This window comes from Hydra vulgaris, chromosome 11, assembly GCF_038396675.1.
Source record: "Hydra vulgaris chromosome 11, alternate assembly HydraT2T_AEP".
NCBI lineage: Eukaryota > Metazoa > Cnidaria > Hydrozoa > Anthoathecata > Hydridae > Hydra > Hydra vulgaris.
Window position 1 is genome coordinate 36,035,001 of NC_088930.1, and position 17,173 is coordinate 36,052,173.

General features: G+C 28.1%; 3 protein-coding genes across 3 annotated transcripts in view; 2 read left to right on the forward strand and 1 right to left on the reverse strand.

Annotated features, from left to right (window-relative positions):
• LOC105846263 (phosphatidylinositol phosphatase PTPRQ) overlaps positions 1–17,173 on the reverse strand; it is a 173,623-nt gene that overhangs the window by 109,424 nt on the left and 47,026 nt on the right. The window lies entirely within an intron of this gene.
• LOC136086999 (uncharacterized) lies at positions 6,046–7,589 on the forward strand. The gene is made up of 2 exons (XM_065809502.1): positions 6,046–6,291; positions 6,465–7,589. Exons 1-2 carry the CDS (start codon positions 6,046–6,048, stop codon positions 7,587–7,589), a joined length of 1,371 nt encoding a protein of 456 aa, XP_065665574.1.
• Positions 8,782–9,614, forward strand: LOC136087000 (ATP-dependent DNA helicase PIF1-like). Its single transcript, XM_065809503.1, has 2 exons — positions 8,782–9,017; positions 9,059–9,614. The coding sequence occupies exons 1-2, from the start codon at positions 8,782–8,784 to the stop codon at positions 9,612–9,614; spliced, it is 792 nt and encodes a 263-aa protein (XP_065665575.1).

Sequence of the window (17,173 nt, forward strand, 5' to 3'; positions counted from 1 at the left end):
TTCGAAAAGAATTGATGTTGTTCATTGTTTAAAATAGAAAATTTAAATAATCGTTTGTTTGTTGTTGGTTGTTTGTATTTTTCTAATTTTTATAGCCTGTTTTCATTTTTTAGAAGAAGTTTATAACTAAAATTTCTTTTTTAGTAAACTGTTTCAGTTTTGTTGTTAGTCTTTTTAGAACATTTTAATCAAGTATTGTTTTATTTTCTGGAGCAGTTAAGAGGAGCTGATGGTTTTTTTAGTAAGTTCAATTCATTTTCTTATTTATAGATTAAGATTATTTTTTGTAGAAAGAATAATGAGTATAAAATTTTATTTATGTGTTTAATATGAAAAGTTAAATAGAATAAGATTGTTGTTTGTGGTCATGTAAGTTTATATACATAAGTTTGCGTTTATTTCAATCTATTTTATATTGCTCTATATCTATATGTATATTTTATATTCTTAGGAATAATAAAGAATAGAAAAATAAAAAGAAATTCTTCTGGAATTAGTCAAAAGAATGTTGTGTTATGCTTCATTTTAAGGTATCTGAATATGTATTTATTTGAAATTTATAATTTTGTTCTTTAATGGTTTCATCTTTTTCATTACAATGTTGTAAATTGTAGTCTGCATTCTTTGTTACATTAAAAATAATTAATCCTAATAAATGTCGTTTTATAGCTGTTAAAGGTTTGCAACTCCAAGCATATATATATATATATATATATATGTATGCTTGGAGTTGCAGCAGCGTCATATTTTGTGTGCAAGGGGGGAGGGAGGGGATTTACAAACCCGCGTTAATAACTAGAGATGGGAATCGAACCCTTTTTTTAAAGTTCGGGTCCGGTTCGCTTATATCTAATGTTCGAGTTCGGTTCAGTTCGGTCTTAAGCACAGTTCGGGTTCGGTTCGGTTCGGTATCAACACAACTGTTTTTTTATTAGTTACAAAGCTTTACATCCACAATGATAAAACACAAATAAATTTAAGTAATATTAAGTAGTTAAAGCATTGCAAATAACTTGAATAATAAAAAGTTCAAAAAACAATGCAGTTGCTAATAGCTGCAGTTAAAGTGCACAAAACATTAAAGCAGTAACTTTCTGAACACAGATAACGGTAGCTTAAGTAGCCTACTGTCAGTCTCGTAATCAGGGCTGCATGTTGTATTTGAGAAATATCAGCATTTCCGATGTTTCTGGGTTTAAGCGAGCCCTGCGCTCACTCATCGTCACCCCACACACTGAAAACACTCTTTCACTGGCAGTACTTGTAGCAGGAATAGCCAACAGCTTTCTACCATTCAATGCCATTGTCGGAAGCTTATGTTCACGGTCATTGTCTTTCCAGAATTGCAATGCATCACACGCTGTCACGGGCAGTGCCAAGTATTTGTCAAGTTCATGTCTTGTGTCATTACTGTCGGCGTTAGACAATGGAGTGGCAACTGTTTTTAAGTCTGCCAGCAAATCATACGATTCAAGATCAGCTTTATTCTTCTTTGCAGGAGGCAGCTGATCTGAATGACTGCATTCACTAAAGCTGTCTATATATGTATTGCCTGGGTCCTTTCGTATCACCTGATTTGGTGAAGAAGAAATAATTTTGTCCACCATACTACGCATTTCTGAATAAACAAAATTGCGATCGTCTGTGTTGACAAAAGCCAAGTATTTGTAAGAAGGAACAATAAGTGTTGATAGCTTGTGTAAAGGATGAATAACATACTTTTCATTCAAACTGGACAGGAAAACTGCCTTCAAATCACGCATACTGTCGCTGTCTGAACCATTGATCTTACAGACTGATCGAAGATAAAAAAGCATTGGCCATACATCAGGGGACGTCGGCACATTGTCATGTGACAATTGTACAGTAGCCTTGTGAAAGAGATGCAAAAATTCTACGACGTCATGCAACAATTTTTCATTAACGTTGTTCAGTTGCTCAAGTTTGTCAAACTGCTTTGAATCAGCAAGAATTGACTTGACATGATCTAACTGGTATGACAGTGATTGCAAAAGAAAAAATTGACTGTTCCAACGAGTCGCAACATCCTGTTTGAGAGTGTGATTTAGTTCCTGGTTTTTCCCACTATGTTTAAAGTAGCCCACCATTTCCTTTGAAGTCTTGATTATTTCATGAACTAAATTAGCACCAGGGGATTTCAAAGCTTTTTCAACAGCTAAATTAAGATTATGATCTGCACAACTAAGTCTAACATCGTTTCGATAAGCCGACTTCATATTACTCCCATTATCAGTCACAAATACCAAATTGTCACTTTTTATAGTCTGAGGGAAAAGTTTTTTAAGTATTTCAGTTGTCTTTGCCTTTACAGCAATGCCAGTCTTAGACTCACTAAACTCAAACAATCCAACACACTTACTTATAAGGCAATAACTGCTGTTAATGTAATGTGCTGTAAAAGTTTGATAAGAGTATTTTAGAATGTCATCGGTCTAGTGATCAGTTGTTAATGCGATATGAGTAACCCCAGCAAGTTCTTCTTTCAGCTTTCGAACACATTCGTTGTAGAACTTTGGTAGTAGTGTCTTAGACAGCGTTGTTCGATCACACAAAATATCCTTAAGTTTCACTGATCCATACTTCGATCCAATATCAATCATTGTTTGAGCAAAGTGACGGAACCCATCATCCTGAACACACAAGAATGGCTGAATGTCTTTTGCAATCATGTAAAGGGCTGCACTTTGAGCATATTCACAAATGTGTTATGGAACCTGTAAAGTATAAAGCAATAAACAATAGACATTAAACACATAGCAATACATAATGGCCTTTTTTTTTTGTACTACAAAAAACATTGTATTTCTAAAATATTGCTAACAACTTGTAACAAATATATTTGCTATCAATGGTAGCAAGTGAAAAGTTAAAACAGTAAATAGGAAAAAGCAAGATCCGCAAACTATATTTATTAACCTCTGTCTTTTTAGGTAAAAAGCTTGTCATTTTTAATTGTCCAGGTTCTGAACTGATCTTATTGATGTGTGATGTATTATGTCTTTGTAAAGTTGTAGTATGACCAACTGGCACTGACAACCATAATCCACACTGCTTACAAACGGCAAACTCCTTGACAACCTGTTGATCATAACGTGATTACTCACAGTTATACAAAAATCAAATAAAATGTATTATAACTAAGGTCAATTGACTCTATTTAGCATTTGATATTCAATTAATTATCAAACCTGAATGCTGCTCAGTTTGGCATTGTGTGCATAATGCAATGCCTGAGAGATGCAGGTGATTATTGATTTATTGAAATATTTATAAAATTAAATAATTTTATATGCAGTAAGTATAGCTACAAACCTCATCCCCAACTTCAACGCAACGGAAGCGTGTCCAGCATTCACTCTTTGTCCATGATGCAGGTACTAAGCGAGCCGCTCCGTCTGTTATCAGTTTCTCCAACACTTTTTTAGTCCATTTACGAGTTAATTTACTGTTACTCATTATTACTACAATATTATGTAACTATTGCAATCATTAATTACTAAGATATGAATAAAAACTCAGAACATTAACAACACCTCAATATTGCAAATGTTTAGAAACAACATTTCCATTTTGGTTGGTAATGTTATGAATACATAATAATTCTAACCTCGCGATAAGTCTACAGACTTATCGCGAGGTTAGAATTATTTTGTTCTATTTCCCATTTTAAACGTTGGGAGATTTTCATTCTCAACCTTTAAAACTAGATTATTCTACTTTTTATTAAAAAAATATAGTTAGTGTTTATAATTTCTATTATCAATTTTTGTTGTCTTTAGTATCTTTTTTTTTTTTTTTTTTTTTTTTTGTTTTTTTTTTTTTAATTTTTATTATATATTTTGTTGTCATTACTATTGCTTATTGTTATTTCTATAAATATTTACATTACTATTATTAACTACTTTTAACTATTACTACTAATATTAATATTGTTATCATTATTATTATTATTATTATTTTTGTTATTATTGTTATTATTATTAAATATATTACTATTATTATTATTGTTATCGTTGTTATTATTATTATTATTACTAAGATTAATTGTATATAAATAAACTATTTTTTAAGGTATTTACTTGAGATTAGTATTTCAATACTATTTGTAAATAGCCGTGAAAATTTATTTTCAGAATATATATGATTGATTGATTGATTGATTGAGAAAATTTTTCATTTTTTTCTAAAAGTAAAAATTACTTAAAATTTTAGCTAGTTTTTAAAGAAATAATAACTTATGCTTTAAATAATTTTGATTTAAACAAATTTAAAAAAAAAAGAAGAAATTTAAAAATTAAAATATATTTTAAAAGTAATTATTAATTACTAAAATTACTAACTCATTTTCTTCCAACACTTAATATGAGAGATAGAACAAAATAATTCTAAACTCGTGGTATGTTATACATTAGGTAATGAATTGTGTTATGTATGTTACACATTAGGTAATGTAGCATGTTATGTATTGTAGTGATGTGCGAATTGCAAGTGCGATGTGCAAAATTTTCACTTTTTCAAGCCTCTATTTAGCTTGGTTAGGGCAAGAACAGTTGGTTTGATTCAGTTCGTTCACAACAGTTTTAAAGTTCGGGTTCGGTTCGGTTTAGTAACAACTAAAGTTCGGGTTCGGTTCGGTTCTGTCGTAGATAAGGTTCTAGTTCGGTTCGTTCGGTTCGGGTTCGGTTCGTTTCCCATCTCTATTAATAACCTGTTTTGTACATAACGCATTTATAAGTTTTATTATGCATTTTGTTCAATGTTTTCTCCCAACACATGAACTATGACGCTGTCCGCGACTCCAAGGATATATGTATGTATATATATGTATGTATGTATGTATGTATGTATATATATATATATATATATATATATATATATATATATATATATATATATATATATATATATATATATATATATTTTATTAGAAACACTTAACTGTTTCTAATAAAAAAGGATATTTGTTTATTTTCTAAATTTTTTTTATTAGAAACAAAATAAATTTTGACTTTTTTTTATAAGTCTTTGCTAATATGGTTGCAGGTTTTTCTTAACTTTAATTAAATAAACTTAAGAAAAAGTAATACAAGTGTATTACTTTTGATGATGGCAAATTAATTTTATTTTGCATTTATTTAGTTTCTTTATTTTATAATTTTTCGAATAAGATTTTTTTAGTTATTTATTAAGTTTTTTTATTTTATTGCTAACTGTAGAGTAGGAAAACAAAGAAATAATTAGTGTTGCTTTGATAAATATGTTTAATGATAATGATGAAATTGAAATGGATGATAGGCTAGATGAAGTTATGTATTTACAAGACGATGTAAGTGCTATAAGGCATGTTGAAAATAATCGAAGACGAAATGAAAGAAATAGACTTAGGCGAGATGAAATTAATCATTTACAAAATGAAAGAAATAGGCTAAATCGAGTTGAAGTTAATCTTTGCCAAAATGTAAGAAGATCTGTTCGACAAGGACGAATGTATTCTATAGCAAGAAGTAATGCTATTCCAGATTATAATTATTTAGGAGAAATGAATCAAATTTGTCAGCACTGTGGTGCTAAGAAATTTCCAGATGAAACACATTTTCTATGTTGCCATAATGGTAAGGTAGCTTTACCTCCACTTTCACAATTTACACAAGTTTTACAGGATTTATTTACAGGGAATTATGCAGATCGTTATGCTAATGTTAATTTTTTTAAACATATTCGAAATTATAATGCCTGTCTTTCCTGGAGGCCCATGATTTATTGGTTGAACTGTAGTTCAACCAATAAATCATGGGCCTCCAGGTTTTAAAATATGTGGCCAGATTTATCATCGTGTAGGTAATCTTAGTCCAGATCAAGATATTCCACCAATATATTCTCAACTATATATATATATATATGATCCACTTGCAGCAGTAAATTTTAGAATGCAACAACGTGGTAATGATCTTTGTTTACGTGATTTAATGTTTATTGCAAACTATAATTACTGAACAAAGTCCATTTGCTCTTGCATTTAAAAATATGGCTGAAGTAGAAGATAAAGAAATTCATCAAGCGGCTATAGAAGGTCGTCAAGCTTCTGTTGTAAAAATGTCTTTACTTGAAGGGGGTGATAGGCGTTGCTATAATCTACCTTCACACGATGAAGTTGCAGTTGTATTTGTTGGCGAAGATGGTGCTCCCCCAACTTCCAGGGAAGTTGTTATTTACCCAAGAGGTCATCCTTTAAAAATTGTATCAAGTATGTCAGCCAACTTAGATCCTATGGTTTACCTCTCTTTTTCCCAAGAGGTGATGCTGGTTGGCATAATCAGTTAGTGCATAACCCTGAGCGTGCCACACTGGTTAGAAATCATGTTACACTATCTCAGTTCTACAATTATAGACTTTTTGTTCGGCAATTTTTCTGTTCATTATTTTATGGCAAGAAACTATTTTAGCAATATGCTGTAGATGCATATGTAAAAATTGAAGGCCAGCGTCTTGCTTTTGTCAGAAATAATCAAAATAAACTGAGAAGCGAGCAGTATGATGCCTTACATGAACATGTTAACAAAATTGCGAACGAACGTAATGTTAGACCAGGGCGAGTAGTTATTTTGCCATCATCTTATGTAGGAAGTCCTAGAGCTTTAAAAGAAAATTTTGAAGATGCTATGGCAAGTATCAAAAAGTATGGTAAACCAGATCTTTTTATTACTTTTACTTGCAACCCAAAATGGCGTGAAATAACAGAATATTTATATCCAGGTCAGACTGCAAAGGATAGACCTGATTTGGTCACTCGAGTATTTAAACTCAAGTTAAATAACCTCCTCAATGATATATTCAAACATGGTGTATTAGGCAAAGTTGTAACGCATGTTCAGGTGATTGAGTTTCAAAAGCGTGGTTTGCCGCATGCCCACATTTTACTTCATTTAGCCAATGATGATAAACTTGAAACAGCACAGGATATCAGTAATTTAATATGTGCAGAAATTCCAGATCCGGTTGTTAATCATAAACTTTATGATATTATTAAAACTTGCATGATTCACAGCCCATGTGAGATACTGAATCCTAATTCTCCCTGTATAAAAGATGGAGTGTGCAGCAAAAATTATCCTAAAGAATTTAATGCCGACGCAGTAGCCGTTCACAATGGTTATCCACAATATAGACGTTGTGATGATGGGTTAGTTATCAATATTAAAGGCAACAATGTAGATAACCGTTGGGTGGTACCTTACAATCCTTGGTTATCTAAAAAATATCAAGCCCACATTAATGTTGAAGCTTGCATGTCTGTAAAGGCTGTTAAATATTTATGTATGTACAAATACATACACAAAAGGCATGATTGTGCGAATGTTTTGATAAATGAACAGGTTAATCACAATGAAGTAAATACTTTTTTAGATTGTCGTTATGTTAGTGCACCTGAGGCACTGTGGCGAATATTTAAGTATCCTTTAAGCCAAATGTCACACACTATTATCCGTATTAAGGTTCATCTTCCTGAGAATCAGGTTGCGTATTTTAGAGAAGGAGAAGAACAAGTGGCTTTAGATCACGCTGCCTAACGCGATTCACACCTTACGGCATGGTTTAAATTAAGTTCTGAAAATGAAGGAGCGCATCGCTATTCATATGTGGACATTCCGTATCACATTGTATTTGATGATAAACATTGTAAATGGAAGGTTAGACAAAGAGGTGGAAATAAGGTGATAGTAAGAAAGTATAAAGTTAGTCCAACAGGATAATTATTTTTTCTTAGATTGTTACTTTTGCAGGCAAAAGGAGCAACATCTTTGGCGGATTTGCGTACTGTTAATGGAATAGTTCTTGAAACCTTTCGTGAAGCATGTGTTTTAAAAGGTTTGTTGCAAGATGACACTGAATGGCAGAATACTCTTTCTGAGGGAGTTTTAATGCGAATGCCTAAGCAAATTATATAGCTGTTTTCAGTTATTTTAACCTTTTGTGAACCTGACGACCCTTTGCATCTTTGGAATACATGCAAAGCTTTTATGATGGAGGATTTCATTCATCGCTAAGTTCCATTTATATTAGCAGAACAAGCTACTCTTCGTCAAATCGAAAAGATTATTAATCAAAGTGGTAAAACGCTATCTGATTATAATTTGCTTGTTGTTGATGAATTCATAGATTTTAATCTAGAATATTTAAATGATAATGTTCAGCAATCAATTGACGAAGCTAATAGAATGAGACCGCTTCTTAATGTCAATCAATTAAATGTAAGTAATGCTGTCCTTGCTGCATTGAACGAGCAACCAAGTGTAGAAAATCAACATTCTTGTTTTTTATGGATGGACCAGCTGGTAGTGGAAAAACGTTTACGTATAATTATTTGCTTGCTGAAACCATAAGTAGGGGTTTTAAATTTGCTACAGCTACATGGACTGGCATAGCAGCAACTCTTCTTACAAATGGATCTACATTGCATGGTTTATTCAAACTTCCTGTCCCAATATTGGATAACACCACATGTAATGTAACCCCTAACTCTATATATGGACATTTTTTAAAACAAGTTAGTTTGTTTTTGCTTGATGAAACATCTATGATACTTAAACGTGCCTTAAATGCAATTGATAGGTTGTTAAAAGATGTTTGCAACAACAACTTTCCGTTTGGAGGAAAAGTCATTCTTTTTGGTGGTGATTTCAGGCAAATACTACCTGTTGTAAAAAGAGGACAACCAGCTGAAATTGTAGAATCGTGTATAAAATGTTCCTTACAGTAGCGATGGTGCAGAAATTTACATTAACTGAAAATATGAGAGTACATGATGGGGAAAGAGAATTTTCCCAATGGCTATTAAAAATTGGTAGTGGAACAATGCTTGTCAAAGAAGAGGATCCTTTTAAAGGATGCATTGAAATACCAAATCAATGCATTATTAGAGAATATAAATCGATTGTTGAAAAGATTTTTAGAGATATTGATCAAAATGATGTTGATTCATTATCAACCAATAAGAAGTGCTTGAATATCTGCCAGGTGAGGTCAAAACTTATTTAAGTACTAATCAAATTGATACTGATGACCTTAATGAAAGAAATAACTTTCCTGTTGAGCTTTTGAATAGCTTAACTCCTTCAGGTATGCCACCTCATTGTTTAAAATTGAAAATTGGTTGTGTAATTATGCTACTTAGGAATTTAGATCTCAAAGCTGGGCTATGCAATGGTAATCGAATGAAAGTTAGTGCTCTTCAAAATAATTATATTGATGCAGAGGTTTTGACAGGTGTTTCTGGTGGTAAACGGGTTTTTGTTCCTCGAATTCAGTTGGCTCCATCAGATTCTAATTTACCTATTGTTCTGAAACGTCGTCAGTTTCCTGTCAGATTGGCTTATTCAATGACAATTAATAAAAGTCAAGGTCAAACATTTGATAGAGTTGGGGTATATCTAAAAAAACCGTGTTTCTCTCATGGTCAACTATATGTTGCATGTTCAAGAACTAGAGCATTTAATAGTTTGTTTTTCAAAATTGATAAACATCTCATTCAAGGTATGGTAGGTGGAAAGTGTTACACAAATAATGTTATATTTTCTAATGTTCTTAATTTATAGTCTTTTTCATTTTCATTTTTCATTCATTATAGATTTTCATTTCAAAAATTTACTGTTTGTAGGTTGTGAGCACATTTTGTATGTATAATTTTATTTTATATTTTAATTTTTTTTTCCATAGTTTTTGATAAATATATCTGTCATTTAATATTGTTATAAAATGTATTTATAATTGTTATATAAAACCATATTTGTTTATAGTTGTATATATGTTAAAATTATGTTGTTTCCATGTTTTCAAAGTGGTGTGACTTGGCATTATGTTGAGCAAGATTGATAACCTTGCCAGTCAAGCGGTGTACTTATAGCAGAGGTGTGACTTGGCAGTATTTAGTGACAGGCGGTGTTACTGCTTTAGAGCTAAGTTGTGTTGTCTAGCCTTTTTTTAATTATTCTGGAAACACATAATATCTGTAAATATTTAGCATAATGTGTATGAGAGAGTAAGCAACCTTGATCTTTAAATCTAGGGTGTTTTAATGTCCTAAATTTGAAGTAATTGAATAACTAATATTGAATATAAAAGCAAATATACTTTTATGTATTTATATGTTTAGTAAAAAGATAAATATAGTTAACTTAAAATTGGTTTTCTAATTTTGTCTTTCATATTTTAATTTGGTTTGTTATTTTCGCTGGATTTTAGGATCAAGGGTGTGGTGTAAATATTCTATTGTTATGTTTTATTGTTGTGATGTTTTGTGTTGATAGACTGCTTGGCTTACCTTCACGTTGGTGTCTATTGTTAAAAATGAATAATTGGTAGTTTCATTATTGGAACTTACTGCTTTTATTTATTTACTAAAAGCCAAAACAACATTTTGCTAAAAATGCAATTTATATCTTAATTTGATTTTTTTTTTAGTATTGTTAATCCTTTTGTACTTGGAAACAGATAGTTACATTTTCGATAAATGTTTATATAAACTGCCATGTCAACATAGGTTACTATAAATAGGTAAATCGATTTTGAGTTTTTATGTGGTTATTTTTTAATTATTTTTTTGTAATTATGGTATCATAATTCCATTTTTTTTACTTTAAGATTTACGATTGACGCATTTATACGATTATAAAAAAAAACCTGATTTCCTTTTATTGTAAATTTTTTGTCAGTTAAAATGATATAAATATATGCAATTAGTTCAATTTTTTTTAAATTTCTCTTTGTTATGCCTAATAATTTATTGTACGTAACTTAAGGGATGTTTTTAAAGAGGGGTCGCAACTAAAAACAAACTAAAAACCTTTAAATACATGGAGAATATTGTAGATTTGCGCATTTGTCACATACGAAGTTACTTAAATTTTATAACGGGTTTAACTAATTAATTAGCTTAGTTTGCATTTGCAACACTTTTGAGGAAAGAAAAAATTCTTATATATGTTAAATTCTTATATATATTAAAAAGAAAAAATTCTCAAAAATGTAAATCATTGTTTTACATTTTATTATTTTGGTAAAAAGTCTTCATCAAAAACTTGATTACTCTTAATAGAAATAACTTTATTCTCCTGGCCACCATTAAGGCAAAAGCGAGGAAGGGAGGTCCTTTATTAGTGTCATAATAAATAAGAAAATATTCTTCAAATATACTGTCAATATACTGTCCTTTATTAGTGTCAAAGTATACTTCATATTAATCTTATTAATTAAAGTTCATGTTTTAAAAAATATAACAAGAATTTAGCTTTAATTTTTCGTCAATTTAAAGCATGATGAAGTGTTATTATTTTGTGTAAGTAACTAAAAACGTATTGTGTTGAACTTAGTAATGTCAAGGAAAATGGTTCTGCCATACACTGATATGACCTATGTCAGTTTTAAATTACTCAAAAAACGTTAAATAATTGGTAAATTAATATATTTAAATTTTGCAGATGGCTTAATTTTTTAATTTGCAGGCGTTTTTCTTACATGGTATTAGTTAAGGTTTCGCAACTTTATATTGTGGAAAACAGCCACTATAAATTAAGTAATAGACCGACCGTAACCCGTATTACGGGTTGCTTTCTGGTAGTCTAAATATGAATACGCTAATTTAATAGTAGTGTCGTTTCACTTTCGTTTTCAATTAAGAACTTTCTTGGCTTTTCTTGAAGTGTTTCTTTATTACACGCGGTCGTTCAAGCAAGTTCTACAAGCCAATTAGAGCTGATAATTTTTTAGTTTCAAGTGGAATTGATGTTGTTCATTGTTTAATTTTACAATAAAAGTTTAAATAAATGTTTTTTTATTGTTGGTTATTCGTATTTTTCTAATTTTTATAGCCTGTTTCCTTTTCTTTAAATATAATAAGACTGTTATTTGTGGACATGTAAGTGTATTCACAATTTATTTGTATATATTTCATTATATTTTATAATTCTCTGTATCTTTATGTATATTTTCTTTTAGATAAATAAAAAATAAGGTATAGAAAATAGTAAAATAGAAAAGTTTCAAGTGGAATTGATGTTGTTCATTGTTTAAAAACTAAAATTTGATTGTTGTTGGTTGTTTTTATTTTTCTAATTTTTATAGCCTGTTTTCTTTTTTTAGAAGAAGTAATAACTAAAACTTTTATTTTTAGACAGACAGATAGAACTCAGTAAGGACATGGATTTTGTAGATTTAAGGCCTTCTTTTTAATATTCTTTTAAATCATTGACTATGTTTTATTTATTATAATAAATTTTATCATTTAGGTGTGGTATCAGCAAATAGTAATGTCTTTTATTTTTATTTTATTTTAAAAAGAATTAATAAATATTGTTTATTTAAACATAATCATCAGGATTTGACAAAATAGCTTTTTTATTTAATACTTTTTTATTTAGTTACAACTTCAGTTGCATCAGAAACTAAAGGTAACTTTGTTCATTTATTTTGAATTACTTGAATTACATTTGTTACTTAAATTTTCAAGCAATAAATGTTTAGTTTATTTCAACATCGTCAGAATTATGTAAATAAGCTTTTTATTTGATAATTTATTTTAGTTGCCTCTGGATCAACTAAAAGTAATGGTACCTCATTAATTCATTTTTTCTTATAGATACATATAGATACAAAAAAGTAAGTCGGAAATTTTTGTAGATTTAAGAGCAGTACGCTGTTTTCTATAGGTACTTTCTATTTTTGGATTAAATCCACTATCACTATGTTTGTTCTATTTTTATATAAAGTACTTAATTAATTTTTGTCATTTTCGAGTTAGTTACTTACCTGTTTTTTTATTTGATAAAAAAGCAAGCAATAAATATCTTTTTCATTTAGCTTCGTCGACTTCATTATCCGGTAACTTAGTAATTTTCTTTTAGTAGTTTTTCACTTGGGTTAAACACTTTCAAAACATTATAATAGTGTCTTAATTTTTTTAGATAGCAATTAAGTATTAAGTAAGTTAGCTTTTATTATTTAGATTTTCTTTTTCACTTTTTAAAAAAAAAATCCATTTTAGATCTGAAGCAGCAGCTTGGTAAGCAAGAATACATTGCAATTTATATGATTCTTTTACGTTTATTTATTATTCAGTTGTAACTATAGTAGTATTATCGGTAATATGTTTAATGATAGTAGTGAAGTTGAAATGAGTAGTATTAGGCTCGAAGTTATTAGTGTAAATGGTAATAGGCGACATAAAAATAGTTGTTATCAAATAAAAGAGATAGATCTAGGTAGGATAAAATTAATCGTTGTTGAAATGTAAGAAATGCTGCTTAGTGAGCAGAAAATTTACTTGTAAGAATTCAGTGTCAAGCAGTGTTAATGTCTGTTAATTCGATTTTACTTTAGACTCTTAAGAACAAAGAAAAGTATGAATTTTTCTATTTATAGTAATATTATTTATACATTTATAGTAATATATTGAGTGATTTATAGTATATGTATATATATATATATATATATATATATATATATATATATATATATATATATATATATATATATATATATATGTATATATATATATATATATATATATATATATATATATATATATATATATATATATATATATATATATATATATATTAATATTTAGAATAATAACAGTTTATAACAAAAATTTATAAACAAACACTTAATAACATAAATGATTTTAAATTTTTTTATAATTTCAAGCTCAATCGCTCTTTTTTGTTTGTTTGTTTTTTAGTTGCCTTTATCATCACTTGATTAGTTTGCTTACTGTTGAAACATGGTTTTAATTTTGTAAATTTAATATCATGTTAAGTTTACTCTATTAATCATTAGTCAACAGTCAGAGAGAAGCCGGAACTTAATTAAGAAATGCTGGGAATTTATCTTTTAGTCAAGGTAAAAAATAATTTTGTTTACTGGTAACATAATAAAACCAGTTATCTATTGCATGTTTATCCATTGTATTATTATCTATTGTGTTTTTTTCATTTTTTTAACATTCTGCTTTGAAAACACTTTCTTTTTCTCTCTCTCTCTTTCTCTTAGGTGAGAGGGAGAATTAATAAAACTTATTACATATTTCTTAATACAACAATTGATAATGACCATTTATAAAAATATCTTACAAGTTGCTTGCTATTTTCTGATGTAACTGTTAAAATTAATAACTATAATTGTCCGTCGATTGTTTAAATATTGTAACAAATTAAATCTTTTTAGTTCAAGTATTTTAGTTAATAAAATATCTTAATAAGTTGTGGTGTTATTACATTGTATTGTCTATCCTTTTTATAATATTTTCTTTTTAATTATTCTGGAGACACATAGTAATGTGTGGTTACAAATATCTTAATGCTATGCGCTATTGTTACTGTGTTTTGTGTTGAGAAAACTAGGCTGTTATAGCTATTTTTTATTTATTTATATTTTCTGTAATATTATCTTAATTCTACTAACAATAAAATGCAAGTAATACTTTAGTAACTAAAAATTGTAATTTTCTTTTCATATCTATTTTTAGGTATTTGCAGGCTTTACTTGAATTTCCTTTACTCTGGTACCTGCTGTGTTGTGACAGATTTTAAAAAGAACTTAACTGATGTTAATGCAATTTTTATGTTGTTAACTATAAGCAATGACATTAGTGATAGGGAGTCAAACTTAAAATGTTATTTATAGATAAATTTGTTTTTAATTTTTTAGATAATATACCAAGTTATTAATGTGTTTTTATTGTTATAAATGATTTAATTACTAATAACCCGTATTACAGGTTGCTTACTGCTGGTTTTATATAAATAATAAAAGAATATAAAATAACTTTATTTACTTATATAAGCATATATTTTGTTAATTAATGAAAAAGTTTTGAAATATTTTATTATGTTCATACGATTAATTTTTATTATCAAACTTACGATTTTTTTAAATCTTTTAAACAAACAGCTTACTTTTTGAAATAAAAATATTTATTAATTATGATAGGAATGAATGATTTTAAATCTTCAAATAATATTTAAATTTGTTACAAGAAATGCTTACTAATAAAGTTACAAAATGCTTCTAATGCTCAAATTAAAATTAAATTAAATAGCTAGTTTTATTTTCTATTTATATGAATAAAAAAGTTTAAAGCCTGTTTTGGCTTGATTAATTAGAGCATAAAATTATTAAAAACTACTACTTTAAAAAGTCTACGTTACTTTTCAAACAACTATTCTTTTGCAACTTTTTTGAAAAAATAAATGTTTAACAATTTAAAAATATTATATAAATCACTTTTTAATAAATTTGATAAAATTTGTTCTTTTATTTTACAAAACCATTTGCAGTAATTTGCCACTTAATTTAAAAGTGTTTTGCGTAAACTTTAAACATTTGAAGATTCCAGGGGAAAAACGATGAGATTCCAAATTAACCTGAAAAAATTGCGCTAGTTCCATCTAGTTCCATCAGAATATCGTATTGCAAAAGTGAAAAAACAATGGCAATCCTACAAAAAATGCGTTTTAAAATTGGCCTATCCATTATTATACGCACACGTTTTTATCAGTTGTGAATGTTTCTTTTGCTTATATCACAAAATAAGATTTTTGGTTCTCATCGTTTTTCCCTTGGACCCTTCATTTAAAAAGATAAGTTTTTATAACATTTATTTCAAACGCAATTAAAAACGTAACAAAAAGTTTTGCTTCGAGTTGATGTTTTTTTTTGTTTTTTTTTGTTTTAGTGCTTACACATTGTCTTTTTCGTAAGGAATTGTATTTTCTTTACTTTTTTTTTTTTTCCGAGTTAAAGTTAAGCTTAGCATTTCTATTTTTAGCGTATTTGTGAAATTTTTAAATTATCAAAATATATTAAACAGCAATAGCGCTTGTATATATATGTATATATGTATATATATATATATATATATATATATATATATATATATATATATATATATATATATATATATATATATATATATATATATATATATATATATATATATATATATATATATATATATATATATATATATATATATATATATATATATATATATATTAACCTATTGTGGTCAGCGTCATCAGGTAATTACCTGACGACGCTGACCACAATAGGTCAACGAAATATTGTAAATATATTATTATATCTAAAATATATTTAAAAAAAAAGTTATACGCTGCCTTTTTTATCAAAATCAATTTATATATATATATATATATATATATATATATATATATATATATATATATATATATATATATATATATATGTATATATATATATATATATATATATATATATATATATATATATATATATATGTATATATATATATATATATATATATATATATATATATATATATATATATATATATATATATATATATATATATATATATATGTATATATATATATATATATACATATATATATATACTGTTAATTACTATATAACAGTATATATATATATATAAATTAATTTTACAACTATACTGTTTTTTTAAACATTGTTGTTGCGTTTTAAAGCGCGTTACTTCTCAATTTGAAATGAATTTTAAAATTACATTTTTATTCATTTCCAAATGCTGTTGTATCATTTTTCAAACCTTATAGTTCATTTTGAATCACGTGAATGGCCAGTTTAATCCTTAATAGCACTGAATCTCTTGTTTTTCATTAGTAAAAAAAAATTTTATTTTAAATTTGTCAATTAAAATTAACAAAATAAAAATGATTAAAATGCACTTTAAAAGTTATTATTAGAACGCAATTAAGGATGCACATGGAAATTCTTTTACCTGGAAAACTTTAACACTAGACTACTGATTATCATTGCGGACGACTCATATGAGAAATAAAAACTATTTTAGTCACCCAAAGGGCGACCGGGAAAAACTGGAGAAAAATCCACTGTATATAAATACAGTATTGGACAAAACACTTGCAACCAACATCGAATAATGCTAAAAAGTGTTCCCAATTTTACAGGTCTTAAAAACGAAACAAACTATACTACCACAGCAAACAGTTCAGGAGTCTGGAGTCATAGCATGCCATGACATGAGCAATCAGCTGACAGATGACAGCACACAGGCAGAAGTTCGTTGACAAGTGCCATTTTGCAGCCGACAAAACAAGTGCAACTTTTTTGGTTTGTT